This window comes from Serpula lacrymans, assembly GCF_000218685.1.
Source record: "Serpula lacrymans var. lacrymans S7.9 unplaced genomic scaffold SERLAscaffold_6, whole genome shotgun sequence".
Lineage (NCBI taxonomy): Eukaryota > Fungi > Basidiomycota > Agaricomycetes > Boletales > Serpulaceae > Serpula > Serpula lacrymans.
In genome coordinates this window covers 2,148,060-2,169,958 of record NW_006763295.1, presented here as the reverse complement: position 1 = coordinate 2,169,958, position 21,899 = coordinate 2,148,060, and the positions used below count along the sequence as shown (strand labels likewise).

At 45.6% G+C, this 21,899-nt stretch overlaps 6 protein-coding genes across 6 annotated transcripts; 2 read left to right on the top strand and 4 right to left on the bottom strand.

Annotated features, from left to right (window-relative positions):
- Nucleotides 1-7,500: 7,500 nt before the first annotated feature.
- SERLADRAFT_388314 (uncharacterized protein) lies at nt 7,501-7,971 on the top strand (the record flags this gene model as incomplete). Its single annotated transcript, XM_007317867.1, has 2 exons — nt 7,501-7,683; nt 7,747-7,971. Coding segments are annotated over 2 exons (222 nt in total), but the record flags the coding sequence as incomplete, so codon positions are not given.
- Nucleotides 7,972-8,114: 143 nt separating this feature from the next.
- Nucleotides 8,115-11,128, bottom strand: SERLADRAFT_466461 (uncharacterized protein; the record flags this gene model as incomplete). Its single annotated transcript, XM_007317866.1, has 5 exons — nt 8,115-8,163; nt 8,231-8,364; nt 8,415-9,854; nt 9,911-10,507; nt 10,555-11,128. The coding sequence occupies 3 exons, from the start codon at nt 10,834-10,836 to the stop codon at nt 9,249-9,251; spliced, it is 1,485 nt and encodes a 494-aa protein (XP_007317928.1).
- Nucleotides 11,129-11,708: 580 nt separating this feature from the next.
- SERLADRAFT_348122 (uncharacterized protein) lies at nt 11,709-13,777 on the top strand (the record flags this gene model as incomplete). The annotated part of the gene is made up of 9 exons (XM_007317865.1): nt 11,709-11,765; nt 11,827-11,850; nt 11,909-11,968; nt 12,032-12,380; nt 12,432-12,724; nt 12,783-13,115; nt 13,176-13,257; nt 13,325-13,571; nt 13,627-13,777. The coding sequence occupies 9 exons, from the start codon at nt 11,709-11,711 to the stop codon at nt 13,775-13,777; spliced, it is 1,596 nt and encodes a 531-aa protein (XP_007317927.1).
- SERLADRAFT_361268 (uncharacterized protein) lies at nt 13,750-15,594 on the bottom strand (the record flags this gene model as incomplete). Its single annotated transcript, XM_007317864.1, has 11 exons — nt 13,750-13,795; nt 13,859-14,150; nt 14,212-14,473; nt 14,539-14,548; nt 14,620-14,638; nt 14,693-14,740; nt 14,806-14,904; nt 14,985-15,144; nt 15,234-15,336; nt 15,405-15,418; nt 15,489-15,594. The coding sequence occupies 10 exons, from the start codon at nt 15,534-15,536 to the stop codon at nt 13,936-13,938; spliced, it is 978 nt and encodes a 325-aa protein (XP_007317926.1).
- Nucleotides 15,595-15,738: 144 nt separating this feature from the next.
- On the bottom strand, nt 15,739-16,183 carry SERLADRAFT_388297 (uncharacterized protein; the record flags this gene model as incomplete). Its single annotated transcript, XM_007317863.1, has 2 exons — nt 15,739-15,925; nt 15,977-16,183. Coding segments are annotated over 2 exons (339 nt in total), but the record flags the coding sequence as incomplete, so codon positions are not given.
- Nucleotides 16,184-16,355: 172 nt separating this feature from the next.
- On the bottom strand, nt 16,356-18,508 carry SERLADRAFT_466451 (uncharacterized protein; the record flags this gene model as incomplete). The annotated part of the gene is made up of 8 exons (XM_007317862.1): nt 16,356-16,635; nt 16,690-16,796; nt 16,850-17,031; nt 17,089-17,214; nt 17,265-17,742; nt 17,799-17,961; nt 18,085-18,136; nt 18,249-18,508. 8 exons carry the CDS (start codon nt 18,450-18,452, stop codon nt 16,589-16,591), a joined length of 1,359 nt encoding a protein of 452 aa, XP_007317924.1.
- Between the last annotated feature and the right edge of the window lie 3,391 nt (nt 18,509-21,899).

Sequence of the window (21,899 nt, the reverse complement as noted above, 5' to 3'; positions counted from 1 at the left end):
GACAGTACGTCGCTCACGATGTCAAGAGAGCCAGAGTCCCAAGCACGATGTCACATTCATCATCACCACTATCCCTATATTCCCATATTGTCTTGTTATCTGGTGTATCTGCCTATATCTCTTTGTACACATTAAGCTTGGACGAAACTCAGCTCGTAGAGTGTCCCATCCCCTGATTTGAGATCTGCAATTCTTCCTATTCTTTCCTGGCATACTATTATGGTCACACATCCTTGATCTATTCTTGTTATTTCCCCAAAGAATACTCTTCATTCACCAGAATGGTCATTTTCTATGGGAGCATGCTCCATCCCTCCAGCCATCAGGGAAAGTTTCCGGGTACAATAGTAGGGCATAGTTGGCTGTCAAGCCCAGACTCGGATGTAAGTTCTGAGGGAGCAGGGGCTTCCAACGGTGGGTCAGACTCCAGTGTCAATGATCATGAGGGTGAGGACCATTAACATGGGCAGCAGGGACACCATAAGTAGTGCTGCAGCAAGCGGGGCAACAACATCACCAGTGGGGGTGGCACCAGCACCAGCACCAGCAACTCCTCCACAGGTGTAAGGACCTGGCTCCATGCAAGCTGCTGAGGTGCTCTGCCTGTGGAGGAGCATTCAATCATGCATACTCAGTTGCAAACATCCTCTTGCAGAATCAGTTCCTCTTTCCCCTCCTCCCAGTCCAGTTTACATACAAGCACCCCAGGGGCCATGCTAGTCAAGCTGCATCCCACATTCCTGCTCATGGAGAAGTTGAAGAAAAACCTTGTTGCAACAATCCACAAGCTTCAAGTAGAGCGTGATAAGGCATAATGGGAACAGGACACTATGCAGGGGCATAGTGTCTTTGTGATGCACAAGTTTGACCATGTGAAGGGTTAATTAAATTTTGTGAAGGGCTGGGGAAAATAAAGGAAGGGGTTATGGGTGCATGGTGAGCTCTTGACAAGTGCAGAGTTACATGCCAGGTATATTGCTGAGGAGGAAGCTTGCAAGGAAAAGGAATGGAAGGCAGCAGAAGCAAAGGCAAAGAAAAATGCAAAAGTGGCTGAGCACCAGGTGCAAATGAGCTTGCTGGATGGGACTGAGGTTTTTAATGGAGTGCTCAGTGACAAGACAAAGCCAGACCTCCAGCTCATTGCCACTGTGCTTAATCTGAGCACTGATGGCAAGATGCAGGAGGTCTTGGGTCACATCAAAACACACTTCCAAGAAAATCCTAACCTGGAGACTAATGTGAGGAATCGATTTTTCTTATCGCATTCCCATCATGTCGTGGTTAGCAGACTCGATCCCCGTCACTCCTCTTGCCCTTGGACTAGAGATTACAGCAGGTGTCTTATTACTTTTATCATTTTTCTTCTTATTCTCTCTTCACACTCACGTTCTATCGTATCTACAACGAGGTAGACTTGTTGTCGACCCTCGAGAAGATATCCAGATGACATAGTCACGATCCAGTGCTATGTCTGGGAATACTTCGGAGGAATATTGATAAGCAAAGAAGGTTGTAAGTCAGCGCCTTCTCATGGGCTTACTGATACAGCCAATCGTACATCCCTTACCAATACGTTTTCTCATACGATTAGTAAAGACGATAGATCGGACCACTTTCCTCCTTTTTCCTTATTGGTTAACTAGCTGGTCAGACCACTTTCTTAGTACTTCCCTTTCTCGGTCTGACCATCGTCGTTCACTATATAGAGAAGTACATACTCGATGTATTGTTCTCCAGTTCAATATTAGTTTGGATTTGCGCTCTTACCGATACTCTTCATTCTCATACTCTGATTCACCGCCTTCAAGGAAGGACTTGACCAGACATTGGGCTTTGTTATATAGCTTCGTATTTGTTGCCTGACAACTAACAGTTGCTTTTTATGCTAATTCAGGGCTTATATATGAAGACAAGTACTGGCCTCCAATGGGCCCCAAGGTGTTACCCCCCCTCCGCCCCCCTCCACCTCCTTACTACTATCTGATAACTCATCCTTGCATGTCAACCCCTCTCAAGTGGGGCCAAGTTGGTATCATCACAGCCATATCCATGCATCATCCCTTAGGCCTCCCATCCAAATATCACATCTCCCTAGTCCTTCATTCCTCACTAATCCTCATGCAATGTTGCCATCCTCTCCCTTTCATTTATCTAGCTTGGAGTTACTATCAAAACTCATCATATCTTATGCCTACAAACTTTACATACAATCATAATAGCATGTTTGATAAGTAGCTAAATACTTTTTTTCTGGCTTCACTTCCTTGCACTCAACATTAAAAACTCGCAATAACACCCACATCTGAACTTGTCATTTTTTTTGATGGTTTGGCTTACAAGCTTTGCTTGCTTTTGTCAAAGGTGCTATGCATGATCAAGTGTGATGAATAGTTGCAAAACTGGTCCAAAACCTACATTGCTGTTTTGGTTTTGTTCTGCTGCAATAAGGTGTCTGATTTACATCTTTATTTCTTTACAGGGACCTAGAGAACTCAAAATAGCAACTACTGGTGGTCTTCCAAAGACTCTAGCTCCACTCACTGGTGAGCAATTTGACTCCTCACAAAAATGAGTGCAACATCTGTCCAATGATAGTAGTAGCATTGTTCAGAGCATCCTTGTGTAGCTACACTTAGGTACAGACTATTTTCATATATTTGCTGTACAGGCCACTTCATTGCCACCTGAATGACCTTACCTCAAACTATAGGGTATTTTTGTGGATAGAAATCCAAAAAATATTCATGGCAAACCTGAATTTGTGGAGGCAGATATTAGTGAAAAAGCTAGTATGTTGGAGCGCCAATTCAATCCCTTCATCAATAGGGATGCCCTCTATCTGATGACCCACCTAGCAGCCCTGCTTCGAACCACAAGGTTTCTCATATTGTCACACAGTGTCAACAATATCTCTGACAACAACAATCAGAGCCAACAGCTGTCTGGTGAAGGCCACAGCATCACTAAGACTCTTACAAGTTGCAAGGCAGGATCAGTGCAGATTCTTGTGAGACTTGCATCCCAAGGCAATCCCCTGGCTCCATCTTGCATTACTTGATCAAATAAATGCACAGACCATATAATAGATTGGCTCAAGCTGTGCAATATCAAATACTTTTTTCTGATCCTTTATCTATAGCTAGGGAAGAAAATTGGCCAGTTGTGTGTATGCACACCTTGTCAGGTGCAAGTGCTGGATTGTCTGCTGAAAAGTTGGCTTTGTTGGGTCTTAGGAACCCTATTGGTGAGTGTTACAATTTCTACTTCACTTTCGCTTCTTTCACGGACTAGTCATCTTCATTTACTCATCAGTTATATCATCGGACCAATGACTCATATTTCTTCACAATACTTCTGATATCTGCGTATTCATGTTATCTTGTATAATACTAGTCCTTTAACGGACAAACCTACCCTAGATAGGATGTAACTCCTATTACCGACTCCCTTACCTATATATATAGCCATGTACGCATAGTAGTATTTCCTCAATACAATTCTATGCAGTTTACGCTTACAAAGCTAGACTCTAAGGACCAGACTTCCTACTGGGAAAAATAAGTGGTTTCCCTTCACAAAGATCTCTATTCAGAACTGCATTCTTGAACCTATCTTTGGATAAGCCTCAGATAACTTCATGAACCAATACAAGACTTTGTTAAGCACTCTGTGCATAACAGTGAGCTTTAAATTAGTTGGGATTTCAGAATGGAAGTGTATAAATGTCTACATTTACAGAAAGTCAGTGGGCAGTTTAGATGGTGGGATTGTCTGCATGCAACATGGAAGTCATCACCAAAGTATACACAACCTGGGTCCCTGCCTGGTCAAAATCTCAAAAGTAGTACTATGTTGCTGCTGTTCAGTGCAAAGGCTGATCAAGACCCCATGGACAATGGTGAGTGAAGCCTCATAGAATATGAGGATGGTAGTTTAGTTCAGACATCACAACATGGCATGCATCACCCTACGCCTCAGCAGCTGCTTGAAAGTCAATAGCAGCAGCAATATCTGGTCCTCCCTCAGCAGCAGTTTGCTGGCCAGCAACAATACACTGGTCAACAGCAGCAGCAGTTTACCAGCCAGTAACAATATGCTGTATCATATCTATGCCACATGTTATGGGCTCCAGACCTCCAAAAAGTCAGAGATTCTCAAATCTGAACTCCCAAATCTTTGGTACTCTCAGAATTATGCTCCTCATGCTCTGCTGCTTGGCATAGCCTTGTACCTCACCACCACATGGTACTCCAGATATCCATTCCAAATCTCCTACACTGGACTTTGAATCCACCATACATTTTCTCCACACATTCTTATGGTACACTCCCCTCACATATAATTTCCCCTTGCTAGATAATTGTCCACATGGAACTCCATACCTACATTACTCCTTACTCCTTAAAAACTCCAATCCCTCCGATAGTATATAGGCTGTAGCTCCTATACTCTGTTCCTACAGTTTGAATATCAACTAGTTCCTCCCACCTTTATTAAATTCTCCTTCTAAGTCTTTCAGTCCTTCTCCAAAGAACCTTTACTCCCCTCCACCTTTTATCCTCCACTCTCACTCACTCATTTACTCTGTTGAGTTAGGGACCAAGGTCTGCAGAAGGGCCTAGCACACGAGCTAAGTCAACTCCCAACCTTGTACTCTGTTCTGCTCCCCATCCCATCTCCACACTCTAAACTCCAATCACTCCTAAGGTCATGGTTCTGATAGGCTGCAGCATTGGAAGTCAAGCGGCTGAAACTAGTTTGTGGAAACAACATTATATGGTATAAGAGTCTTAAAATGCAATCTAAATTAGACAAAACAAAGAAAGAAGAACAGATTGAGATCACTAGGTTGCAGGCCTGAATATAGAGGAGATAGCACACCCAGGCGTATTTGAAAACCAAGGCTAACATGTTATGTGATCTGCTAGGATCCCCTGTCCATCTTTCCTCTCCCTCTGAGTTTTCTCCCTTGCAGATTACAGACACATCTGGGGCTGTGCCATCATCTTGGGGTCTCACTGATATACAGAGCCTTTTACAGACTCTATCTCCATCTGCTGACATGAATTATGATGATGCTGATATGCCTAGTCAGTACACATTCACCTTATCCAGTCATCACCATCATTTGTTGGTCCAAAACCCATCTATTTCTCAAAGGCACTATTACAGTGGGGATGCTATTTATGTATGCTTACAATATATGAATGAATGATTATACTGTGTTCTTCAAATTCTGGATTATTTACATAAATAGCTGGTAAAAAAAGCGGCCAAAAGGGTGTCTCTCAGGTTCTCCATTATGGCCAGGTCTATTTCAAGGTCCTCCTGGCCTGGTTCTTCCAAGTCCCCATTAGTTGATGCTTCTAAGATATTATCTAGTTCTCTCTGCATCAAAAAAAATCATTTTGCTATATAGCCATGCAGGTTTCTATGGCTTCTATAACAGCTATGGCATTATTATAATAGTCAAAAAATTTCTATAATAGATATCATAACTGCTATGGTAGCTATAGCAGCTATTTTGGCTTGTTCATATCTATGGGAACTTTGTTCTGATTGTGATAAAAACACTATTATTACTCGCCAAATAGTTTGGCTTATATATGAACCTGCTTATTTAACAGAAGCAAGCAAAGCTTGTCAGCAATATTCCGCCAGATCATTGAGAAAAACAACAAGTTCAGTGCAGTGTGGGTGCAAGTTTCCAACCAAAGTGGAGCAACTGGGCTTTAATAATTATCTTGATGTGTGGCTGCCTGTTTGGGTCATGTAGTCACAATTTCTCCTTGTTCTTCCATCTGCAGATGCCTCAAGGCTTTGATCAACTTAGTAAGCACCTGGCATGACATTTTTTAGAATATTTTGTGACTTTCCCAGCACACAACCTGCCCCAATTTAGCCCTCTTTGCCTCAAATTTCACACTTCTGGAGGTCAAGGCCATAGTGTCAGGTCTGTTTTTATCACTACAGGTAAGATATTCATAACCATTGCCCTTCAGGCAGACCTGCCACCTGGGCCTGGCTGCACCTAGATCACACTCCAGGCCATCGGCTAGCAGTTTGTGCAGTTTTGACAATGTACTATGGATGCAAGAGTGAGTAAAACCAAGGTAACCATGTGAAAATAGGCAGAATAATCCAAAAGTGCAATAAAGGAAAGGAAGCATAAACATAAATGAGTAATAACTCAAAGGCCCTTAGAAAACACAGCAGACATTTGTGCTCTGGAAACCTGGAACCTACAGGTCCGGGAACAAAATTCTTTTACAGATAGGTTTGTTGTGTTCTATTCTACCTATGACAGATTTTTAGGGGCTTGTACAATGATTGTTGAGCTTGTAGAGGCCCAAGAGCATATAGAGTCCGGACTGCAACATCTGTCCAACGATAGTAGAACATCTCGGGGGTACGAGGGACCAAAGTCCATAGACTGAATAGTAATGTGTGGGTTTCACCGAAGCGGAGATGGATTCGGGGCGTAAAACAAGGCTCTGAGTGTGACTGCCTTTTCTGGGCATCGAGTCACTGCTATCTTGGATTCATTACTGCGAACGAGCGGCGCAATCAACAGGCTACATAAGTATCTGGCATTGTAGATGTCTGGGCTACCTTCCCGCTGTCCAAAAACCTAACAGTTTGAATCACAGGATCGGATCAGATCTGGGAAAAATGACCCATTTAAAAGATAAGGTCGTTGGTGTCAGGTCTAGGACGAGGGCTACAGGTACGTTCTTCACTTGAAAATAAGATACATAAATTCTATAGCATCTACTCTACATGAAACATGAGTTGACGCCCCGTCGTTGACGTTCTGGAGGCCAAATATCAGAAGGGATACCTAAATCAGATATTGTCCGATGATAGTAAGTGTGACAATGTGATTCGATGCACCGCTCTCACATTCGAGGCTAATTGTAAGGGATCAGAAGCTGTCAAGTCATTTTGCAGTGCACCGAGATGATTCACCGACTTGCCTTCAGCGCTGCTTTGTGGCGAAAGTTGCGGACCGCCGGGACTTCTCTTGCAGTGAACCATTTTTCCTCTTCATTCTTTGCTCTTTTGGTTTAGCTATAAGTGAGGGGTCTCATTTCTGGACGTTTAAATACTTATCACTGACACGAGTACATTTTTTTACGACCTCGAAGGTCTGTTTTATCCGCATAGGACGTTATATTACTCGCTAATATATGCACAGGAAACCTGGGTGTTGTTACTGAGGATGGATGCCAAGCCAAGCGCCCTTGCACTTGCTAGCACAGCTACATAATTCCTACGTCACATCCGAGTCCATGTCCAAAAATGTAAACGTTTTAGCAACAATGTGCACTCTATAACTTCCGCTTTTCCAGAACGCGCAGCCTCAGCGCAGCAACTGTTTTCGCACTTAAATGAGTCCCCTCCCTCTTAGGATTTTGGTATCTTCTTTCCTCTTTTTCTCGATAATCCTGCGAGTACATCCTTTATTTGAAGTGAACGTACACGATAACTTGAAGTGACGATGTCTTCTAATATCGCATTCCCTTCACCTGTCGGTGGTGTGCCCTTTCCTTCCGATTTTGCACCGTCTGTCCTATTTGCTGTGCTATATGGCTTACTTGTTCCCGTGATGGCGTACCGAGTCGCGAACAAGAAGTCTCGCACTTTCTTGCTTGTGGGATCAATCACGTTTTCCATAGAGAGGTGCGTAATTTTGAATGTATGACATGCCTTGCAGTGGCTCATCCGTTTATTTCTACGAACAAGGATCGTCCTATTCTCTCTCAGAGCTGTGCAGGCCCATAGTTCTTCAAGGAGGGTGTCGATGGGTCTCACAGCTTATATGCAATCCACCCTCGGTCTAGGATTCATCGGGGTCGCGCAAGACATCACAAATCTTCTCCGATGTCTTCTCGTCAACACCACACTACCAATGGATCATCCAGATAACCCAAGTTCCTCTTCTGAGGCCATGGCAGCTACTTCGTCGGTGTGCAAACCTTTTGCCGAGTACGGCTTTTCATGTTCTGAATGGTGTGTTTCAGGGAGACCAACCAAAGAAGCGAAATCTTTATCGTCGTCTCATAGATGTGACAAGGCTGGCATTTTTAATTTCGACCATCATTGGAATTGTTGGGAATGCGCATTATAACGGAGTATTAAACAATGCAAGTGTTTCGCAAATGGTTATGCGACTAAGGTGAGGCTATTTTCTCTATGGATAGTACAATGTCTTAAAGTAAACACATTTTAAGATATGCAAGCAGTGCAGTCGGCTTAATTGCCACCCTTTTCACTGTCGCGATAATTGTATGGGCTATGACAACGATCCCAAGAGTGAGGTCAGGACCTGCCTCGCTACTCCTTTTATTGTGTGCTCTCATGGCAAGTCCGTCATTCCTCGACTACCTACCAAATGTTGATCTATATATTAGTGTTCATCTGCCATATACCGCCTTGCAGTCATGTACAACACTACGACCTCATTAACATCTACGTCCCAGGGGTCTCTCAACACTCCTGCCGAGAAAGCAGAGTTCTACGTCTTCCACATGCTGAACGAATGGGTGGCTCTTGCGTTAGTTCTGGGATTGAATCTCAAGGAAATATTCAACACTGGCATGTTCGGGGACTGGCGTGCTATTGACGAAACCGAGGCAGAGAGGCTGAAGAGAGAGAGAAAGGAACAGAAGAAGCGTGATAAGGAAGCCCAGCTGAACAATACTGCTGTTTAAGCGGCTCATCCCCTCACTTTTTGAGTCTGAGCGCGGTTAACAGTTGGGAGGTGGTTTATCCACAAAATTACGGACACTAGTATATACCAGACGACTGTCGTTACAGGGACAAGGCGAGTGATTTTATAGGAATCATACTTCGCTTCCATGCATCATGCATGTAGCTCTGTTGCGGACCCCTGTGCTTCGGCCACAAGTTTTGCGACAATAACTTATTCATCTATGATACGTTGAAAATCGTGAAAAGATTCGATTGTTCACATACAATAATACTATTTACATATCCAAAGTTACTAGTACATAATAGAAAAAAGAAAAAAGAAAAAGGTTAGTTGTTGCACCAGCAACAACGTGTAAAGATACATTCCGACAAGTATCATTACAAGTTAGTTAATCATATCAGTGCATTTGATTATACCAAATGTATCATTCAACAAGTTGTCACAAATTCATCACATTCATTGTTAATATATCAGGTGACTCGATTGTCTGAGAAGGGGGCCCCACCGAACATCCACATAGCATCATGGTACATCAATCCTTCCGCTTGGTGAAAGTGATATTGAGATCGTAGGGTAATGTCAACGCAAAAGGCGAAAAAGCATTCTTCAATCCATCCTTGTGTATCGAATCCTCCGGCAACGTCCACGTATATTCCCTCAACAACATAACAACTAGCGCGCGTTGTTCGTAGATGGCAAAATTACGAGCGGGACATTGACGAGGACCGGTAGCGAACGGTACCCAAGAATCCTTGAGTACTGTAGTGATTGTTGATTTGTCCTCTGCCTCGAGGAAACGAGCGGGTCGGAAAACGTTGGGATCACCCCATGTGCCGTCGTTGTGGTGGACGGCGTAGATGTTATAGATGAGAGAAGCTTTCGGCGGGATGTAGTATTTGCCAAGGGAAACCCCAGTGACGGTGGTGCGAGGAACGATATAGGAAATGGGTGTGTTGATACGTAGAGACTCACGCACGCAAGCGTTAAGGTAGGGTAAAGATTGAGCAGAAAGAGAAGCGAGTGTAGGGTCGGCGGTTGGGCCGAGGATGCGAAGGACTTCAGCGCGAGCAGCCTCCTGGATTTCAGGATGGACAGCCAAAAAGTAGATAAGAGTAGAAAGACCTCCAGCCGAAGTATCCTGATATCACAAGAGTTAATTTAAAGAGCGTGGAAAACGAGGAACAGAGTACTCACGTGACCTGCAATGAAGAGGACGACAATATTGTCGCGAAGCTCTGTATCCGACATTTCAGGGTCCTTCAACATGAAGGTCATCATATCATCACCAGGGTCTGTGCGCTTGTCCAATAGCAGTTTCTTGAATCTATTTACAAGGCTATCCATGCGATCTATAACCTTCTTGCGAGGGAAGATTCGCTCAAGGAATGGTGCGATAAGATACAGTGGGTTGGCGATGTCGTGCATAACCCCGTTATATTCCTTGACAAAGACGGACTCGGATCGGATGGCATCGAAGTCGTGACCAAGTACTGATGATCCTACAGCATCAAGGGCGTAGTGCTGAGCGAGTTCGGACCAGCACACGGTATGAGTATCGGTCGACGATGAGGGTGGGTTGATAACCGTGAAAAGGTTCTTGGCAAGAGATGTGAACTGGTCAACTGGGATCGATAAGCTGAAAGCATCGCGAATAAGCCTCGAATGTTTCTTCCAGATATCACCATTTGTCATCAGGACGTTGGAGCCCCCAATGAATCGCCACAAAAGAAGACCATCGGGAGGTGTCTCTTTCGGGTAGAGAGTAAGGTTTTCACTCATTTGTACGGCGAGCTACGGGAAAATTAGGTGAAGTATGACTAGAGGTACGTTAAACTGACCTTCTGGTCCAGGATGTGAATCATCCATCTGCCAAGCGCCCAAACAAGGACGATGCCTTCGCCACGTTGGTTTGCAAAGGGAAGGATGTGACGCTTGATACGTACATCTTCGACTTCACCGGAAAGATAACTGATAAGGAGAGGAAGTACGGGAACGCAAGGGAGATGACGGAGGTGAGCTGGGACAGTGAACAGACGAAAGATGAAGAAGGCGAGGATGAGAGCAGCACAGGTCCACCAGAAAGGTATTGCGTCTTTGACCACGGCAAAGGTCAGAGACATGATGTGTGAGGATGGGGTTGGCAAGGGGGGGGGGATAGTTCGATCATGAATGTGTTTCGCAGCAACTTTAAAAATCAGGAAGAGATGCAAGCGAGTGGGAATTTAAATGATCAGGCTCTGGATCTGTTGATTGTCAGGAAGGTGACGGAAATAAAGAAATTAAAGAAGTTTTCCGTGAGCTAGACGCAAAATGGAGCTATGGCATTTTGGCGTCCCTTACAGGCACGGAACAGTAACCGCGAGGCGTTCCCCGAGTGTCAGATAGTAATGTGGCTCGGCCTTGAATACGCCAGAGAAAGACGAATGCGGAGTGGGGTAGCCTCGTGTCATTACAGCAGTATGCTAGAAAAAAAAAGTTGTATGTTAACATGACCGTATCCAGATAAGCGCCAAGCTTACATGTTAGATTTCCCGTTGATGCGGCGGCGACGGAGAAAAGAATACGACGATGATGACCTCCGCAAGAACATGTAAGTATGCAGACTCAATGTAGACTTGTCGCCGTGGAAGAAGAAGAACCTTTTGCTTTTGCAGAAAATGCTCGCACGTTGAACCGCGTATCGTTTAAGTTGGCTGTGGATCACTCAAGTCCCCTTCGGAACCGGCCATCGCACAATATTCTTGATGAAAACTGCCTTTTACTGCTAAATTGATGCCGTTATTAGACCGGGCTTCGGCTAAAGCATGACCAACCCCGCCGAATCTCTCGCCGATTGGAAGTAATTGGCCGGGCCGTGTCCTTCTCGTTAGCGCGATCAAGACCTGGGGCCCGATTATTGCCATATTTGCGCCGAAAATCTGCTATTATTCGTGGGAAAGTAGATGAATTAGTGATTGATCATCCGTTTTCGAATTATTTCCTCGGTCTCGTCATGGTCGATTATTCGTTGTATCTCGTTACTGGACGAGAGTTGCTCCCTCAGGGAAAGGTCAGTGTAAAGATCGCCAAATAATTAATTCTCATTTACCCATTCCAGGATCTCTCCATAGGACTATCTTGTCTCACTAGAAGAGGTTTCTATCATCCATGCTATCCTTCATTCGATCTTAGTCTAACCTTGTCAATATATAGTCCCTACAAGGTGGCGTCACAATTGTACAAGTCAGGGAGAAGCATATAGACACCCTTGAGGTAAGTACAATTCCATCGAAAACAAAGTTCGTCAGACCAATTTCATTCACGTCCACATTTTAGTTCTTGGAGATCGCCCAGAAGACCAAACTCTTATGCAACAAATACAACGTCCCCCTCATCATCAATGATAGGATAGACATCGCACTAGCGGTTCAAGCGGATGGCGTTCACCTCGGTCAGACCGACATGCCTATTCATATCGCTCGTAGTCTTCTCCCACCTGGCACCATCCTCGGCGTCTCATGTAACACCAAAGAACATGTCCAGAAGGCCATCTCAGACGGTGCTGACTACGTCGGAATCGGTGCCGTTTGGGGCACCTCAACAAAGCAACTAACTAGTCCCGTTATCGGTGTAAGGGGGGTGGGACAAATCCTGAAAACTCTCGATGGCACCAACGTCAAGGGCTGTTGCGATCGGTAGGCAGCATGCTGATCACATGATCAATCCACTTTGACAGCGTTTATAGGTGGCATCAAATCAGCTAACGCGTTGAGGACTCTCCATGGATCTGTCTCGACGACAGGTCACGTTTTGGACGGTATCGCTGTCGTTTCCGATATCGTCGCTTCCACCACACCATTCCACGCTGCGCAAAATCTATCTAGTATCCTTGGCGCATTCAATCGCAACATCACTTTACGTGTCGATCAACGTTATGATGCTACGTCTAGTCACATCATAGACAAGATAAAAAACGGTGTGTGCAATCTTATGCAAACCATCAAGAAAACTAGTCCTCTCATACATCAAGTACGTTCCGTTTCTTATGTCATTAGAAGTTATCCAGTACTGATTGTGAGCACCAAAGATTACGAACGTTGTTGTCACCAACCAATCTGCCAATGCGACCCTTGCGCTTGGAGCGAGTCCCATCATGGCCACCGCGCCCGAAGAGATGTACGACCTTAGTCTCGCAATTGGCGCCCTCCTCATCAACTTTGGGACTGTGAAAGACAAAGAGGGGATGATACTCGCGGGTCAATTCGCCAACGCTTCTCAAAAACCAGTAGTATTTGACCCTGTGGGCGTAGGCGCTACTCAATTCAGAAAGCGCACTGCTGCGGAACTCTTGAACACATGGCAGGCGAGTGTTATAAAGGGAAATGCGGCCGAACTAGGAGCATTGGCTGATTCGAAAGAGGTTTGGAATTCCGATCTGTCCCCTTCATCAGAAAGCAAGTTCTAATTATTCTCTAATCAGGTCCAAGCTAAAGGTGTGGATAGTGTCGGAGGAGGATTTCTTGATCCAGCCGGTTTTGTGAAGGAGCTGGCGAAGAAGGAGAGTGAGTCAATTTTACGTGCCCATTAGAAAGTCTTCCGAGTTAACAATCGACCACCCAACCTTGGCAGGATGTGTCATTGTGTTGACAGGAAAAACCGACTGGATATCAGACGGAACGACGGTTGTGAAATTGGATAACGGACATGAAATTCTTGGTGATATTACCGGCTCAGGGTGTCTGGTCGGCACTTGCGTGGCCGTGTTCTGTGGGGGTGCATGGGCGGAGGCGGTTTCCCATGAAGGCAATGGGGCATTAAATCAGGACCCGAGTGGACAGTTGGTGAAGGGCGACATGTTATTGGGTGCGATAAGCGGGTGAGTACACTATGACAACATTTTGTCCCGAATCTTACAATTTATCCGTGGTCAGCGTATTAGCGCTCACGATAGCAGCAGAACTGGCTGTCGAGAGGAGCGATGTACACGGCTCTGGGACCTTCTTACCAGCATTGATCGACGAACTATATCATTTGACGCCGCAGGAGATAATTGAAAAAGCCAAAATAGAGGTAGTCTCATAAAAGTACATGGTGATACAACTTCGATACAAATACAATCAGACATCACACAACAGCTATTCTAGAAGCTTGAAAACGCATCACCTCTAACGCGCAGTGTGCAAAAAATAACATGGACTTCCTTCCGCCTTTGAAACACGACATGCTACGATGATGCTCCACTAAACTGCGATGGGAACGGGAACGGCGCCATCGTTCGGCGAATTGAGTATGCGCGAAAATGGCATATTAGGCGTTGGCTGGAGCCAGTTCTTCTCGTCGTAGATGGCATATGGTGGGGTGTCAATCATATGGAATGTATATGCAAACCGCGTGCGCTCGCTGGTATTGCGCTCAGACTTGTGCAAGACGCTGCCGTGGATGAGTACAAGATCACCTATGAATGACTTATGAATATGGCCAAGTGTGAGGTTTAAATAGCGAGGAAGTAAACCCACCGGGACCGCATGCCTCTAGTATGTACTTGCCCTCCGAAGCAAAAGCATCAGCGACTACGTTGGCAGTTGCGCTTACCTCGGATGGAGCAGGAGTAGGAACGGAGAGTTCCTCAAAACCGGTACCTCCCCCGGGAAGCCGAACGAAACGTTTTGTTATTTGCGTCGTTAGATGCGAGCCTGGTAGGAAAGACAGCGCGCCATTCAGAGGAGTACAGTGTTCGAGTGCGATCCAGAAACCAAGTGCTGTAGGTGGAGACGTATACTACACATTAGAAAAACGCTGCAATAAGTTGCAATTTGATTGCCATTCTCTGAGAAGTTACGCACGAGAAACGTCCTGCAGCGAGCATAAAATGAAAGCAAGATGAGGAGGACGAGACTCGGATGCGAAGTGTTCAGGCTACGTACGAATCATTATGCTCAGGTACTAGAACAACCCCCTGTCAATCAACCCTTGAAGCACTGGGGTTTCAGTACTGACCTGCACCGCCTATCTCGGGTTGTTTGAAGATAACCATGGACTGCAACGCTGAGCCAAAAACGTCAGTCGCATCATGATATCGTTGTGAGGCCCCTGGGACGGGACAGGCTTACCAACTGGATCGTGGTGGAATCGCAGGTCGCGCGCTACAGCTTTCAGGCGTTCATTTTCAAGAGTCACTTTACGGAAAACTGGGTCCAACTCATGCAGGGCTGTGCCAACCGATGCGAAAGAAGACAGAGAGATTTGTAAGTAGGGGACAGTACCCAAGGAGATGATATAAAGTCTATACCATGCCCAATTTTATTCACCGCTTTCGTTTTGTCTCTAGTCAACTTGCCATCCTTGTCAACAGCATCTTCTTCGAGAAAATATCGTATCTTGTCGCCGGAATTAAGAAAATAATCGTCTCCTACATGACCCTTGTCCGACTCGCCGGTTGTGAATCTCGTCTTGATAGCCCGGGATGGTCGGAAATGACGGAGTGATAGTGATAAGTCTAAATGATTGCAATATTGTGATATTGATATCATTGGCTTACAAGGGGATGGTCTTCGACACTGAAATCATCCAGAAGCTGTTTGGAGCGAGTGAGAAGAGCGTCTGTTTCATCTTTTGTTAAGAAAGCAGGGATGCGGAGATATCTGACGAGTTGGATGTTTGAAGATTGTTAGGAAAGTTGAAACAACATAGCCTGTGATCTAGGACCCACCCATCTCGATAGAACTACGCATACGATTCATTCGTATCAGATTCAATTCCGACTTAAATTGCTACATTTCGGAGAAAAGCTCACCTTCTGAACTTGCTCTTCCGTTAGATACTTGGTTTCTGACGTATTCATCGTATAGGGAAGATGATCGAGCGCCTCCAACTATCAAGCGATACAGCTAAGATCAAGGTGGCAGGCTGTGCTGTTTCACTGGCACCAAACTGGTCCTTATCAGTCCGTGTTTTGCGTTTCCCATGAACATCGGATAAAGGTAGAAGTAATATCACTTATGAAAAGCGGAAATTCAGACGACATTTGAATAACTCGATATTAATTGTGTGTGTGAGTTTATGCATCAAAACATTGAATTTTCCCCCATATCTGACCCCTCAAGCCTCTGGAGGATTTGGCTCAGTTTCGTCTATTGTTTCTCCGCTACCTAGTAGTTGAATGAAATGATCAATTTTGGCTTTATGTATTCGGTGGTGTTCTTGCCATCCTTTCCAGGGATGGTGAGGGTGCTGTCAAAAATCTCAGGTGTAATGTGTAGAAATATGTAGCTATCGACTTACGAGACGGCCGAAGGCCTGAAATATTTTGTCAGACGTTCCCTCAGGTTTTCCATAGAAATATCGGGCTAGCAAAATATCATCAGCACGACTGTATCTCAACTTCTTCTCTGGTGGGTTCGGTAGTGGTTCATCGGTTTCTGTCCGGTTTAATTCGTGTTTATGCCGCCGCCAGAACTTCATCCAAGATGCACGAGAATGGTGGGGAGCCTAAGAGAGATTTTAGTACGATTCGCGGGTCATATAAGTGATATTACCTTAACGGCGACATCTTTCCAAAAGGCAACCATATCAAGTCGATTTTGCGATCTATGGAGGGGTTGAGCTCAGATGTTCGAGAATATTTAACTATAGCGCACTTTCGGTATTCCATGAAACGGACAAGAAAAGTAACATCTTCGTCAGTGAAAGCAACACCCTTTCCTGTCGTACTTCTGAAAAGTGCACGAGGAGGCGTTGGAGAACGGTTCCGAGGGCGGTCAACTTCTTGTTGAATGCGTTGTTGTGCAGCAGCCAGGATCCCAGGTCCTGGTCCCGCTCTGATTTCCTCCTCCACTTCTAATTCTTCTCCACCCTGAGGAGAGTCAGTGTTACCAACGTCCATCGAGTACCCGCCTAGGCGGATTTGATGTTTGTTACAGTAGCGACGCCATGAGTAAAATCTGTAATGAACATTAAAATAATTATTATGTATAGTGGGAGCGAATGCTCCTTACGTGTGATGAGGAGCCTATATGCGATGCTCATTATTATTTGCGCCCAAATCAAAGGGCTAAGTTGAAAACATACCTTTACAGCAATTCTCTCGCATATCTCTCTCAAGCTGATAAACTGTAAGTACAGAGAATATACGCGTAGACTATCATGCACACAAACCTTAAAACCAGTCCTTGCTCCTGACAGTAATCTATATATTTCTTGAGGTATAGTACATCATCGGACGTGAAGAGGTTGCCGCCGTATGTGCTCTTGATAACGCGAGTGGGAGGAGTAGGAGAACGAGCCGGAGGATTTCGGCGATTGAGCACCAAAGTAGAAGGTGCGGCAGCAGGTGATGTCTTATAGGTATGAGGTAATGTTACTATTGTCTTTACGAGAAAAGCAATAGATCTAACCTGATTACGAGTGCGTTTGCGACCGCGAGGTTTATCGGTTGCATCGACGGGGACTGTCGATGGACTGGCTGTAGAGGGGCCAGGGTCAGGCATGTATGGCGGTGCCTGTTCATAGGCCTGTTCATACTGTAAGACTTGTCATTAGATGTCAGGCCCTTTGACATCGATGGACTCACAGAGGCAGGATCGTAAGCATAGTCATTCGCGTCACCCACCCAACCAGTCTGATCGTCCCTATATCTGTAATCAAACCCAGGCGCACCTGGGCCCCCTACTATATTAGGTTGATTAAAGCTCTCCCATGCTTCATCACGATAAGGGGGGCGAGCCATCATAGAAGGGGGTGGCGGAGGAGGAGCCATATGAGTCTGTTGGGGTGCAATGCCGTTCGGGGCCTGCCATGATTGTGGCGGGCCAGCAGTTGGTGGATGAAGAGCCCTTGGCGCAGCATTCAGGTGATGCGCATATACTTGATAACCAAACGCATGTTGTGTGTGCACAAGAGGATCGATGGATGGCGAGGGCATCGGCGGCATATTCGGTGGGAGAGGTTGAGGCTGCATGGGTTGAGGCTGTGGCTGCGCCGCCTGCGAACGCTCATCTTGCGATGGTACCGTAGGTGTAGGTCCTGGTATGGAAGGCACTGGAATCACTCTACAGTGAAAACATTGTGAATAGGCAGTCTTGACGGCAGGCTGATGCACGCTCACTTCTCTGCTCCGGTGACTTTACAGTTGGCCCAATTTGTATGGAATGTCTGTAGCGTTCCGGCAGAGATGCATTCATGGACCCAGCGTGCGCTAAGGACTATTTTGCCCTTCTTTCCTGCGTACTGACGATAGAGATTTTGACCGGATTCCTTGTAAGGATCAACTATTTATTCATATAAAGCACCGTTAATCTCCCGACTGATATCTGACAGAGTAGTAACAGGTCCTCAACACCATCGCAAAAAAGCTACTCTGATTTGAAAAAAATGGCAAGAGAACGACTTACCGAGTATATAAGGCACTCCGCTATACCCTGGTGAGACCGCGCCGCCATGCTTCTGCAAACCGATGATCAACGCTCCATCCAACATCGAAAAGTGTGGATTTCTATGGCTGAATGCAACTAGACTACCTCTAATTTACGAACTACAGAAACTCGACGCGACTTACCGATATTAATTCTACCAATATGTCTCTGTCCTCCACGTCCTTCTCGATGTATATCTGCAAGGGTGTGCCCATCATGGGCTCGAGGAATAATACATTGTTGATTGGCATATCGGGTGCCATGGTTGTTTCTGGGATTGCCGTACGGGCTGGGACTGCATTCTGGTCATGTTGATTTCGACGAACGGAAGAACGAACTGGTGCCATGGGTCTCAGCCAGGAGTAGAGAATATAATACCAGGAAGTGGTGGTTGGAGTCCTCTGACAAGGTTCAGACTTAAGGCGGAGCTTCTATCTGTTTGCAAATCACCCTTCGGACTTTCAAATACATATCCAGCGACTTACACCTTCGAGCTGAACGCCACAATATCACTACTGCTTATTCGTCATTATTTCGAATATTATTGTCTTCTTTATTATGGATCAGCGCTGCCATGGCTTCCGTAAATCGCCGAAATGTTTCAAGCTTTCTTCCTGCCCAAATAGCAAAAGGCGCCTGAGATCATGATTAATATGCAAACTGTCTACTGCACGCTTCACATGGCTAACACTTTCCGGACCAGAATCTGCCATCGTAGTTTGATGATGAGCTTACAGATAGGAGGTATGTTTCTACGACGATTGCCATCTGCTATCCACCAATTTGGAATGGTGCGGGATCTCACCTGGAAATTCGCGTCCTACTTATCATTACTGTTGTGCCACCTCTGTGATCCCCTGGGCGCTACGCTGGTCTGACCCACCTCTCGAAGGCGCGAACTGTGAGTAAGGGCTGCCCAGCGCCTGCGAATTCGTATAATCGATCGGCGGAAGGAAGGCGGAGGAACCTGCACTTTTCAAGTTCGCGTACCATGGTACAACATTGATGTCATGATGAAGTCTGACAGAGAAGTTGTATTCGCTACTTCTTCACTCCAGTTTCTCAGACTCTTCTTTGTGATCAAACTCATATATTTGTGCAATGAGATCGTCTTCTCACAGCTTCTCACGTTTGGAGAGTTGGATCACAGGCGAGTGCGACCATCACAGGTACCCATTATATATAACTGCTATCACGCAATTTTCCTACATGTTCAAGTCATTTGGTACAGGTACTGGAGATCAATTGGGGACGATGATACTCCTGAAGTCGGTGCCCACTGTCATGAATTTCCGTTCGCGCTGGGTGGTCTTGACTAAAACTGCAATCTGTCAGTCAGTAATTTGATATTCCTGAAAGTCGTGATTGAGAAGGATTCATTGGCCCATTTGCTTCACCTCGAGTTTGTGTCGCTGGTGTCGTTGCATTTGGGTTACTCCTTGTCGTCATGGTCGATCACGCTTGATACAAACTTGATAACCTGAGATGAGTTTTGCGTAAGTTGATAACCGAGTACCTGTTCCGTATATGGCGCAGATAAGGGTGCAGATACCGCTTGCGACCCTGCTCCCGACAGCAACATACAGCGGGTGATGGCGGGCCGCACCGCCGCAGGAGCGAGACTGCTTGGAATCTGACATCTGATATCAGAGTGATAGCAACCACTGCATGATCCAGTTAACACCCACATGCATTCCAAGCATTCCAAAGCACTCTTTTCGCTCCAGACCAAGTCTTTCTTACCGACCAAATTACTGGTAATGACATGACAATCGATAGCAATTTATCTCCAGACTGTATTACGGTGTTTGAGCATATATACCATATGCCAATGGCCTTGATGTTTGTACGGTACCGGGTAAAATCAAATTACCGCGTGTCAATTGACCCAAGTTCAGTGTGTGAAGGATTCGCAAAGAAGTTCATATTGACAAAGATATTGGAAAGCGGTAGGACCCGCCGTGGGGTGAACGGTGGGAAGCGGTAGGAAGACATCTTGAAACTAACTTTTGATGTGAGAAGATACAGAGGAGAACGTAAGCTCCTGAGAGCGATAAACCCGATACGAGGCATTTGAATGCAGAGCAACGACACGTCGATGCTTGGCAACGGTGTACGCAGATAGCTCTTCTGTTGCGAAAGAAAGCCTGATGTTCGGGGTGTCCGAGTGGATCGTGTGTGCGGAACCTCAAGTGGAGGGAATGAAAAGCATGATGAATGAGAAATAGAAAACTCATCTGAAATGTACTTAATGGAATTTATTAGTGCAGTTTGTACTTGTATCATGATAATCAAGATGTCTGAGTCGAACATTTCGGGTCAACAGTCAGTCACGCATCAATGTGGGGCATCTATCGGTAAGGTGACGATGGCAGAGCTTGTCAACTAACGACATCAGTGATGAGAGGTTTGATAAGAGAAATCTTTGAAGCTCACCAGACATGATTCGAGTGCTGGGTCAAGGCTCAACGAAGACGAACTGATAAAATAAAAAAAAGAAATGTCGGCAAGCTGGCAAAAAAAAATAGAATAGACAGAAAATAGGCTAGCGCCAAGCCATTGAGTGAAATTAGCTCAGAGAAAGAAGGCGGGAAAACTAAAGTCCCTGCTGAGTTCAGGGGTGGATGTACGATCGCCCTCGCTTTTACTTTCTCGACAGAGGGGAAGAAAAAAAGAAAGTCTGAGAGACATTTGGGTGGCACATGATCGAGGTATAAGAAAATCTTGATGGATCGAGGGATCCCATGGTGGCAGGTGGTGGCAGTAATATGGCGAAGTAAGAGATCTTATGAGATCGTGATCGAAGTGGCATTTGTTCGAGCGCAAGGGATCCGCTGGGTGGAGATGGGCTAGAGCGCATGGAGGAGGTGAGACTTTGCCGACGAGCACGACAGAAGAGATAAAAGGACGCGAAGCAGACACTCGTGTCTAACAATTAGCCACTTTGTGGACAAGTAAATGGGGTGCAACCAGTGCACAACAATAGACAGTTTATTCGCAAAAGAAGGAAAATAATAGGAAAAACGGATGAAATAAGTGTATAAAATGGACGAAAAGGGTATTTGTGTGTGTTTGTGCTGATCAACGGGGCCACTGCGGAGTTTGAAGAGGTAATATCTAACTGTTGTGCTTGCAACCGCTGTTACGCCGTTTTCCCATAAACTAGGTGCTCTTGTCTCGCCAACATACCGCGCTCCTTCACTCCCTTCCGCCAGTGCTCCCTCTTCTTTCCCTCCCGCCATCATGGCGTCCGTCGCTGCCAGGAAAAAATCCATAGCATCCAACCCTGGTCTCATCATCGACACGCCTGTCGCCAACAATACGCTTCTCAACAAGGCTGCATCCCAGTCAACATCGCTCTATCAGCAATGTTCTTCTCTCAGAACACGTCTCATGCGCATCCACAACTTTTTCCACTTCTTCGCTCTCTCGGCACAGTCCGAGTCTCTTCGCCAGTCAACCGATCCTGTCACACAGCTCTGGGATTGTTTCGCCCTCGGAATCCCTCTCTGCTATATCTTCAACCTCCTCCCCTCCATAAAGCCCATCAGCGTCAATACAGACCCTTCTATTTTCAATGTCAACAACGAGCGTGACAAGAAACGCGCTATCGCTCTTTTCGCCATGCGCATAAAAGAAGTCGAGGGCTGCGAACAGTTTACCGTCACCGACCTATGGGATCGAAACTCAACTGACGGATTGGTCAAGGTGTGTTCTTTGCCTTCTATCTCCCGGGCGTTTCGCTATATTGAACACTATCCGTAATTTTAGGTAATCAATACTGTAACCACTAT